At 42.4% G+C, this 11692-nt stretch overlaps 1 protein-coding gene across 1 annotated transcript in view; it reads right to left on the bottom strand.

Annotated features, from left to right (window-relative positions):
* Positions 1 to 292: 292 nt before the first annotated feature.
* The window catches only part of LOC126188489 (transcriptional repressor scratch 1-like), a 185672-nt gene continuing 174272 nt past the window's right edge, over positions 293 to 11692 (bottom strand). The window contains exon 6 of the mRNA XM_049930092.1: positions 293 to 4787. Coding sequence (XP_049786049.1) covers positions 4567 to 4787 — 221 coding nt within the window. The 3' untranslated portion in view covers positions 293 to 4566. The remainder of the gene's footprint in view (positions 4788 to 11692) is intronic.

Here is an 11692-nt window from a genome sequence, read left to right as displayed (position 1 = left end):
TTTTGGACCAAATGTAATCTCATGTAATTTCAGTGGTGGCATTCAGTGGCCTGTTTTGTTTGGAGGCACAGGTATCTAACTGGGAATGTAATTTTGATTCATAATTTCTTAAGGCACTTATTGAGGTAGTTAACTGCTCTCTTACCCATCCCAACTGAACTAGTGCGTAAACTTGATATTTCTGTAGGTGGTAAACTTCTTTTCTCTTCTATGTTGGATGCCTAAATACTGGAAGATACAGTGGTAAAGAAAAGATGGAAGTACGACAATAAATAAAAGAGAATACAGAGTGTAGGCTTCTTGACATATAATTACACAGTTCTCAACTACATAGATCTTGGACATAAAACATAATCACATACAGTTGTTGTATCACCTTTTAATTAAAGAACTGAACAAGTAATATGTACCTAACTAATCTAAACAACTAAAGAAATAAATAATGATAACTAGAGCATAAGTAAATAAATAATACAATAAATTAAGTAAAATGAGTGAGAAGTGAACTAAAAGCATGAGTCTGACTAGTGGCGCCGAGGCACCCCGTGCTTCGCGTTAGAGATGCTGTTAGCTGGAGTTAATGTTTCCTAAGCTACGACTGTACAAACTGGGGGCGGGCCGGCCGTCTTGGGCAACCGTAGCGCAGCGCTTTCTGTGACTCGACCCGACTGCGGCAGCGAAAGGTCACACGGGGCAGGATACAAGGCTACCCAATAACACTTGACGCCTGTCACGAGACTTCCAAATGCTTGTAGCGAGATGCCGATACGGTTCTGTGTTGAAAATTTGATACAATGAGCTCAAGACGAATCGCTAATGCTACTAAACATCGTAATTAAGGAAGACTTTTAGGACGCATTTCAAGAGTGGTAGAACGGTTGGGACCGATGTACTCACTCCCAAGGGGACTACATCGAAGGTGATGCAGAGTAAGATTATGCAAAAGATAATAATTTTAATTAATATACTTCGGGAACTTTCGGACATCACCTCGTACACTGCTTCTGTACAGCGACCTTTTCGGAGCTATTTTTAGTCACGAAGTAGCAGCATTTGTTTAAGATTTCGGTTATTATAAATCAGATTTTGAAAACTCTTCTCGTATTTGCATTTCATTCCTATGATGCCAGTTCGTAATGTTACCATATGCTGCCGCAATTGAAGGTTTCGTCACAGGACGCTACAGTCGGTGCCGTGCTGGCAGCCTTCAGCGCCGCCACCGACGACTAGCAGAACTCGTCCGAAACCAAAATAAACAAAGAAATAAACACGCCGGCCGGAAGAAGCAAACTGCAGTGCTGACCACGTTAAATTTACAGACCCAGCCCAGCTTTTAATTCATGACATGTATGTTCCGCATTTGAAGTGGCAGGCACTGTTTTTCTATCGGTATTCAATGATACAACATTTACCTCAGTCTTATGGCATTCTGAAATTGCTTAAAAATGTAGCAGGACAAGGCTAGTGACTCAGTTGAACATAACCAGAAACCTTGGGATCCTGTTGGTGCTAAGTGCTGGAATGCGGAGACAAAAACGTCATACCTCCAGCAAGCTACATTCTTATGAAATGAGAATTATGCATTCCATTGGAAGGAAAGGAAGCACTGCAGATTGCTGTTCGATGGGCGGGTGATTAAATAAAATAAGGGATCCAGAGATACGAACAAAACACAGACAACTATAATCTGACATAAAAATAAACACTAAGTTTCAATACCACTAGACACATTAACAAGTTTATCGGTGACATTTTCTGCATTTGCACGAAACATATACAAAAGAACACTTTATGACCGTAGCTGCTCTCAGAAGGACAATTTTTCAGTTTTCAAACCTACCCTTAAGTACTTGAGTGATTCATATATCACATATAAAATAGAGAAACATTTATTAGATTGCTGTTATAGACTCAGCTGCAGCTGGAACATCAGTATTATTTTGATTTGAAAACGCAACACCAATCTGTTGTTTCATCTAAAAAGTCAGGGCAACGTCTTACAACTTATGTTTCTAAAATTTTTGTTTACGTTATCAGCACAGCACTTCATTTCTAACGATGTATATAATGAATCTAACAATAACAGCCAGCATCTATCGAATATTTCTCTTTTGACATTTAACGTCCAATATACACATGAATACACTACAACACATCAGACTTCAAAACAACGTCAGTATATCTTCAGAAAAATATTGCTTATTAAAACGTTTGGTATACAAAATACACATCAAAATACACTATCTCCATTCAGTTCATAAAAACATTTATTCTACAATCAGGCTAGTACGTATCATAAAAAATTATCAACTGTTCACAGAAAACATGGTCCCAGATCGAGGAAACATTTTTACTACTACAAGAAAATACGTCTTACAGGTATCTGTGTTATTTAGTACGTCACTATTTTATGACGGAATGGGAAAAATCACACTTTAATCTTGGCACGAGGAAGAAATGCCATAGCTGTAAATTCATATTTAAGTTCCACAGGCGTTTAAAATCAAAATTAATTTGACTATAAAGAATTTCTAACGAGCAAGACAAGAGCGACACTTGAAATCGAACTATCAAGCAAGTCTCATGGGACAGGAATAAAATATCGATCGTCTGGTCGTGTATTTGACAGTGGTCAGACAAAAGTAGTGAAAAAATAGTTAGTGCATGCATACTATGAGATATGTTTTTGAAAATCAGTTTACTAATTACTGAAAAGTTTACAAAGTTTCATAAATTACGCCAAAAATGTAAATCTCAGACATTGATTCAAGATAACCCACAGTACAACATGCAGCAGTTGTGAAATTTGAACTGACTTCTGTGTAACAGCTAGTGATCTGTCAGGATGTCCTGAATCATAAGAATAGAAGTTACCACAGTAGATGCGAGAAAATATAGGACTCTTGTTTGTTGTATGCCACCGAAAAATTGTACCATCTAACAGTTCTTAAGCATATGAGTTATGAATTCGGCTAGAATTCTTCCATAGTAGTATTCTGTACAGTGACATCACTACAGAGTGATGTAGCTATAGAGTGATGCAGCTGCTGAGATGTACGCGACTGACACTAGTAAATCCAGCAGAGCGACAGTGGAAACAGAACATCGCCAGATTTGTAGGATTGTTGAGACATTGCTGAGGCTTCCTCACTAATATCATCCTTGGTGCGATATTTAGATAGCTTTCTGCATCCACAAAGACGAATGGTAGTCATATTTGTTATTTTCTCGTTTATCAAAAATAATACGGAAAGTAGAAAGTTAAAAACATCATAAGAAAATGACAACTTATGAGTGATACAGTTGTGATTGCATATAGCCGGGAATGATTTGAAACCCAAAGCTGTGAAATGAACTCGAATCGTACGTAGAATGGAACAAATACAAAACAATTACGCCTTTACCGATGTATTTGGTATCCCAGGGGAAAATAAATGATCTGTACCTAAAATACCCTCTAGCAGAAAATGGTTCAAATGGCTCTGAGCACTATGGGACTTAACTTCTGAGGTCATCAGTCCCCAAGAACTTAGAACTACTTAAACCTAACTTACCTAAGGACATCACACACATCCATGCCCGAGGCAGGATTCGAACCTGCGACCGTAACGGTTGCGCGGTTCCAGACGGTAGCGCCTAGAACCGCTCGGCCACTCCGGCCGGCCCTCTAGCAGATACAACGTTACTAGGATACAGGATTTCCGACCATCATGATATGTACAGTGGATGGCAGAGTAGCTGCAGAAATGGTAGTTGTCAGAATGATGGACGACGGTGCATCAAAGAACAAACACAACGATCCTCTTACGTCACCACAACTGTAAGATAACTTCTGGAGACATACTTTCATGATATAAGTCTCAACTTGCAGGATATTAGTATTATTGTGACCAAAGACTTCATTTTGGTAAGAGAAATCAGTCTTACGCTTAACTACGAGTAATAACTTCTGAAGCCGACACACTACGGAACGTTATAAGTCCAGTGAAAAGAATACAACTACGAGTGCTGTCTCCAAATCCACATTCGTCATCGGGTAAGGGTTCAGCGGTTTTCATCAAAGTATTTTGATTCAAGTAACATTTTTAGGAAGCACAGGTTATCGACCCATATGAATACCCAGTGATAGAATTACAGTCACGTATTTTCTCCTCATGCCAAAGCACTGCCAATTTGTTTTACTATAGTTACATTACATTATGATGAACCCAGTTTCTCGTTACGTTTTACAAGTTGAAATTATTGCCAGAATTGCAATAGTAATATTAAATGTGAACAATGATCACTGAAACGTTGTGTTGCTGTAATCAGAAATTTCGAATACAGCAGAGAAAAAACTGTATGAGGTACTGCTGTGCGTTTTGTTGTAGTGTTATTTGCATTAAAAACCTTGTATGTGGTACTTCTCCTACATTTTTATTACAACTGCTGAACTCTTCTTTCAACGTTTATGAATTTGCTGTAGTGACGACAGTGACCACTGTGTGATCACACGCGTGTACAGGGGCCGACAAGGACCGGCTGACAGTCGTACTACGTGGTCGGGTCCACCGCTGCCCCTGCCGCCTATGCTGCCCCCACGACGCCTGCGCACTGCGGAGCGCGCGAGTGCAGGCGCACGCAGGAGGACTCCTCGTGCTTGTACAGGTAGGACTTGAGCGCGAACGCCTTCCCGCAGCGGCAGCACACGTGTGGCTTCGTGCTGGAGTGCGTCTGCACGTGGGCGCGCAGGTTGGACTTGTCTGCAAACGCCTTTTCGCAGATGGTGCACTTGAATGGTTTCTCGCCTGAAACGGAAAAGAAATAAGAACGGTTAGCTGACTATCAGAACAGAGCCTCAGCATCAGAATCAACCCATATGTTCACTCATTCATAGCACATCCAGTGTGGCAAACGTGACTTTATGAAGGAGCGGTACCAGAAGAATGCTTCTCTAAAAACGACAATAATGTCCCAAACTTGTTCAGAGTTTTAAAGGGGGCTATAAATATGTGATGAAACTAGCTTAATTTTATGTTCCTGCACATAGCTCGCAGAATAGAGAGTATTATACGACGTTAGTGGCGTACTTGCATAGTCGATCGTATAGTTATAGCGGACTGTCATAAGCATCAAAGTTGTCATTCTACTTCGGAGTATCTTCAGTGTAAGTTCAGAAATGAACTGTGCGAACTATGTGTCTAACACTAGAAATCGATTGCTCACCAATAAGGAAACCCATCTATTCACTTATCCTCGATGCCAAAACGCGGGCACACACGAACCAATCTACAAATAATGGCTCGGGAGGAGATTGCAACAGAACTGTTTTTGGAGGAAGCTGGAAAGATTTTGTCAATGAACGCAGCACGCAACAGTCTCAATATGACCATTAGGCGTCCGTTAAAAACAGTGTAGTATACCCCGAACACCATGGTGGGCGAAGAAGATGAGTAAGGGAACACCTGGAATGGAACACTGAAAGCCGTTCGATAAAACGTTAACTGACAAGTTATTCATTCTTACGTGAGTTCTGAATTTCAAGAGTCGTCCAGAGATGTCCTGTACCAGGATATCGATTGCTTGTTTTACAGTGTATGACTAGTGGACTCGCCGTATCCAAGTTTTGGAAAGCACAACTAATGTGGCAGCTTATTTATGGATGCTGGGTTCTTGCACTGAGGTTACTTTTTGATGGCCGTTCTCATGCAATGAGTTACGATAAGTATGGCGATTGCAGCTGGGTGAAATTCTTTGTTTCCAATATTATCACCGTCTTTAAATGTGCCTTCACTCGTGTTTAGATTTAAGTTCAGTTATTTAAATGGATAAATCGAGGTCCATGCATATAATAAAGTATCGGAATTTCACTTGTTCGTTCTTGCAGTTGGCGTACTGGTTACATTACATTGCCACTAGTTCAAAATATTTAACGTTTTTCCGATGTGTATAAAATCTTTCTTTGTTCAGTTTTTTTATATATCGTGGCCCTGTATACCACGTGGTCCATGATAAGATAAGTGCACTCTGACATTTGTTGCTGCTATTGAACTGATGGAATTTAACTAAAGTACCTGATTTATTTTCCTTGCTGGTCCACTTCATAAAATCCATAAGATGGTTTGACTGCATGCGTGTTTGTGTGTTCACTTTTGAATCAGCGTTCAATTTGACCACAAACATTATTGTGAAAACTACTTTCAGCAGAAACATTAATCACTGCGAAGTCATGCTGTAATCAACAGAAGCCTTTTGAATTTCTTTGCATACCTCTACAGCTCAGAATGTAAGTAGTGCTGCAGAGTCTCCGAAACTACTTTCCACTTAGCAGATTACGCTAGATGTGAGTTGTATACGTTACATTTCAAGTTCTTGGTTGCGCAGATGTCAGCCTATCTGAGGCTCACATCTCCACAGGACTTGATCTATCTACAGGGAACATCAATTATACCCTAACCTTATTAGATTATAAAACGGTGAGAAATTATTTCAAATGCTCTTAGAGGTCTCCATTTCTTTTCATTGCACAATGTAAGTATTTCCTACTCTTTGCTTTTTTTTACATAACTATGGCCAAACAGAGCTGTAAATTATTTCTTGGATCTAAATTCTCTATGAAAGAGGCACACATTCAGTGCATTTTACAGTATTCAAATGTGCTGATGCAGTTAGTTTAGTTATAAAGAGAGTGCAAGGCTTACAACCTAGACCAATGGCGTTGAGTTCTCTTCAGCAAAGAGTGCAAAGTTTGCCTGACACATGATAGACGGACAGGTTCAATTGCGTGTCTTAGGTACGCAACCCCACGGGTTCACTATGACAGCGTTTCACTCACGCTTTGGCCGGTATGTCATGCCGATCTCAGAAGCCTTTCGTTTCTATCGAGGGTACAGGACTCACCAAACTATTGTCCAGCCACACAGTCAACATTTCGTTGTTGGATTCGTCTTCCAAGACAACAATTCACGAAACGGTAAGTCCACATCGTGAACAGTTTCCTGATGTAGCACCAATCAGCCGAATGGAATGGACCGCAGTATCTGCTAACACGAACCACTGTGACCATGTATATATGGTTCTCGGGCGAGACGTAGGATTTCAAAGTGAAAACTCTGCAATATTTCATTAGGGCAACTGGCCGATTTTCAGGTGCGACGAACACACTTATAAGGCAGGACCAGAGCCCCCTGTTTATGCCATTCTTAGGCAGGAAGTGCGAATGCGTGGAGGCGCCAAATTCGATGGCCAATAGCGACGACATCAACCGATAGCTGGAAGGACAGCAACGCCTCCTACAGGATGAAGAACCAAAGACTTCGGCGCACGCGCGGAGGCTGCCGCTGCTGCTCTGCGCTGCCATCGGCCGCCCCAGCGACCTCTGTCGGAAGCCGCAAGCAAAAATGCGCGTCCGCGTAGGTACGTGACTATCCTCCCGTTGTCAACAGAATATTTATGTTGCTGGCGAATCGTCGTCCGTCGTATGACCAATAGTACTCGTCTCTGCTCGATGCGACTTCAATATGGCTACTGCTGGATCCCAAGCTGTACTGAGCTGAAAGCCTGTGTCTCTGTTTACAAGATTCGTCGAGCTACGTATTTCCACTGCTTCCTTAATAGCACTGTCCCAGTACGAAATCGTCGATGCGAGAATTTTGGTGTGTTGATAATTCATAGAATGGCCTGTACTGAGACAATGCTCGGCCACTGCAGACTTCTCTGGTTGCTCCAGACGAGTGTAACGTCGGCGTTCAGTACATCTCTCTTCTACAGTGCGACAAGTTTGTCCGATGTACGACATGCCGCAGCTACAAGGAATCTCGTAAACACCGGGTCTTCTTAGGCCAAGGCTGTCCTTAGATGAGCCCAAGAGAGCTCTGAGTTTTGCCGGCGGACGAAAGACACATTTAACTTTATGCCTCTTCAATAATCTTCCTATTTTTGAAGAGACACCGCCGATGTATGGCAAATGACTATTCCCCTTTGTTCTTCGCCTTCTTCCAGTTCCTCACGTTGTGTAACCAGCTTCGGGTGTAAGGCACGCCGAATCTTCCGTTCGGAGTATCCATTTTGTTGGAAAGTGGTACGCAGATGGAGTAGCTCATTGGATAAGCTGTTTGAGTCTGATATGGCTCGTGCTCTGTGAACCAACGTCCTAAGTACGCCACTTTGTTGTGAAGGATGGTAACAGCTGGTGGCCTGTAAGTATAAGTCCGTGTGAGTTGGTTTACGGTACACTGCGTAACCTAATGTGCCATCTTATTTTCTCGGTACCAACACGTCCAGCACTGGAAGTTCGCCGTTTTTCTCCATCTCCATAGTGAACTAGATGTTGGGATGAAGCGAGTTAAGATGCTCAAGAAAAACATTCAGCGATGCAATGCCGTGAGGCCAGATAACAAATGTGTCGTCCACATTTTGCCAAAAACACGCAGGTTTCGGATCCGACCACTGGAGTGCTCTCTCCTCGAAGTCTCCCATAAAAAGATTAGCCACAATGGGTGACAAGCGACTACCCATTGCGACGACGTCCTTCCAGCTATCGGTTGATATCGTCGCTATTGGCTATCGAATTTGGCGACTCCACGCATTCGCACTTCCTGCCTAAGACTGACATAAATAGGGGGCTCTGGTCCTACCTTAGCAGTGTGTTCGTCGCACTTGAAGATGTCGGCCAGTTGCGCTGATGAAATATTGGGGCGTTTTCACTATGACATCCGAAGTCTCGCCCGAGAACCATATATACAACATGTCCGTCGGGAAAGCCTCAAGAAACACACTGTGGCTATATTTCGGGCCGTACAGCGTTGCAGTGCCTGTTTTATTCGGAATTACAATGCAAATAGTCTTTGGACACGCATGCATGTCTTGAGGAACTTTGCATTGTAATTCGGACTAACACAGCCACTGTAATATCGGATGTATCCGACGACACTGGGCAAGCGAATTTCGAGTAAAATGTCTCACCTGTACTGAGATATAGGTAATGGATGTACGAGTACAGGTTGTAAATACGTGGTTGATGACATATGGAAGTTTCGGTCTGTCGTGGACGTGCCCGGATAGCCAGAAAGCAAGACGACTGCTCTCAATAAGCGGGAAATTCGGGTTTGAGATCCGGTCCTGCAAAAATTGTCTTTGTCGTTGAACCTTTCTACAGATAATTCTTGGTCATATTCACTACTACGAATTCGTATAATGTATATTTGGGATCAGGCGAAACTCTCAGTGCGTTTTTCTTGGAACCCTCCTCACACCCTTAAGGAAACACGGAGAAACACCATGGAAGAGTGACAAAGATTGCCCCCAAGTGGGTTCCTCGACTGCTAACACCTGTTCAATACCCCGGCGAACGGAGACAGCAGCGTAAATATTGCAACTGGCTCACACCAATCCAAATGAATTCTTTATCCGCCAAGATTGACCTGGCGCATACACAACGTTTACGGTGCTCCCCAAGACGAAGTATCAAAGCCATGTTCCACTGTATCAGTTGGCTGCTCCATTTTTTTTAATATCCTATAGTGGCTTGCGGCGGTATTGTGGCCAAAGCATTTCAGTTTGTTACAGAACTGCAGGCCTGTGCCGGCACACAAACAGACAATTAATTACGTAATTAGTTCTTGGAGGAAATAATTAGAATTTTATAACCACCCCTTGTTATCTTGAGACAACACACTTTAAAAATAAAGATAGTTTCTGTATATCATTTATTAGCCTCTGCGGTTGCTAAGTATATGCACACAGGTCATGGTAATAGGTATTTCTTACTCACAAAATTCCTTAGCAACTCTGACGTGAAATCTCAACGATTTGTGCATCTAAAAATTGTGTGATTTGTGTCTTCTACTTAGCTGTAGTCGTAAAATGAAGATGGTCTATATTGATGCTGTGTAGGTGCTGTGCAAGGCGACAATGGTTGAATTCGACCGTGTTACGGTAATAGCAAATTTCCGTGTACACATAAGTCATTAGTACGAAGAGCTTGTTGGTAGCACTGGCGTTATTTGTGCATAGTATTTTAGTTTTGCTGTCTGAGAAGCTAGCCATTCTTTCTCCCAACCATTCCGAACCCACTTCCGGTAAATCGGTAATAGATCTTCTGAAGTAACATGTGTATAGTCCTCTATGACTGAGGTCACTGCTTTCTTAGCAAGAGAGTTAGCGATCTCGTTTCTCAGTACGTGTCACTATTATCTCGTGGGTCATCAAGTGGTTTTTACGGCATCGATGAAAATATTTAAGGAGAGAGAGCGTAGATTTGGAGTCCGGGAGGATGAAAATGTTTCCCTCCGGTATTGTATATCAGTTTTTACGGGCTTCCATGGTCGCCGTTAGCTCTGCCGTCTTACTGTAGTTTCCTTCGGCTGCTTGTGCTTCAATGCTAATTGCACATATGGATCCCCATATCCTGTTCCATCCCGCTCCCTTCTTCGTCCTGTAACTGGTGGATTAAATCCCGGGACGCCTTCAGCAACGGTACAAACATGAGCAGTTGTTGTGCAGAGATAACTAAACGGAAGTCCGGTTCTGCCTCTATACAGAGTGATTTTGCTAAATTGGGGGTGAAGTGCAGGAAACGGTCACTCAGAGGATAAAAAGGAAAACAAAAATCGAACGGATATATAGCTGGAAAAGTGTTGCAATATTTTTGACAGTGTTGAAAGCACGTATGAGAAAACGCTAGACAAATGGAAATGTTACCATCAGCGCTGGTTCACCTTCATTGTGTGGGCGGGGGGAATTTTTGGCGACCGCCACGTGGGGCAAGACGTGCCTTTAGTGGTATGAAGGTAATGCAGCTACTACATGATGGTGTCCAGCTCACTTCAGTATTTCCGTGCGAAAGCATCTCGACGGAATCTACTCCAGCTACACATTTAGGGTGAACCGCTGCTGATAGTTTGCTGCCACCGAATCACTAAAAATTGTTCAAATGGCTCTGAGCACTATGGGACTTAACATCTTAGGTCATCAGTCCCCTAGAACTTAAAACTACTTAAACCTAACTAACCTAAGGCCACCACAAACATCAATACCCGAGGCAGGATTCGAACCTGCGACCGTAGCAGTCCCGCGGTTTCGGACTGCAGCGCCTAGAACCGCACGGCCACCGCGGCCGGCTCCGAATCACTAAATCACCATTACAGACTGAACATTCCGTCTTGCCCGGCGCGTTCTCATGTGTACTTCTAAACACGGAAACTTGCACTGCCAAAGATCTTTTAACTCCACCTTCAAGTGAATTACCTTCCATGGAAAACATTTTAAGCTTTTTCTCCATATCCTCTCAGTATTTGTTTCCTGCAGTATGTCCCGATTCAACAAAATCATCCCGTATATTTACTTGTTAATGAAGGCAGAGTCTTACGTAATCGATATTTAGACATGTTACAGTGAGTTTCTGGATGCAGAATAACAAGGTGTACTCTGATGATTGTGCCATCTATACACACAATTTTCTATTCTACACACATAAAAAAAGTTTTGGATCACCTCAGTTCCGAGACTTCTGCAACCTGCACAGAAAATTGGAACAGAGATCAACAGAAACATCATTTCCGCCCTTTTCATTGTTCATGAAAACCGCACACTGCATGTTGTACCGCCATTTAACGAAACCTTCAGAGGTGGTGGTCTAGATTGCTGTACACACCAGTACCTCTAATACCCAGTATCACGTCCTCTTGCATGGATGCATGCCTGTATTCGTCGT

The sequence above is a fragment of the Schistocerca cancellata genome, chromosome 5 (assembly GCF_023864275.1).
Source record: "Schistocerca cancellata isolate TAMUIC-IGC-003103 chromosome 5, iqSchCanc2.1, whole genome shotgun sequence".
Lineage (NCBI taxonomy): Eukaryota > Metazoa > Arthropoda > Insecta > Orthoptera > Acrididae > Schistocerca > Schistocerca cancellata.
This window is presented reverse-complemented; position numbering and strand designations above follow the sequence as displayed.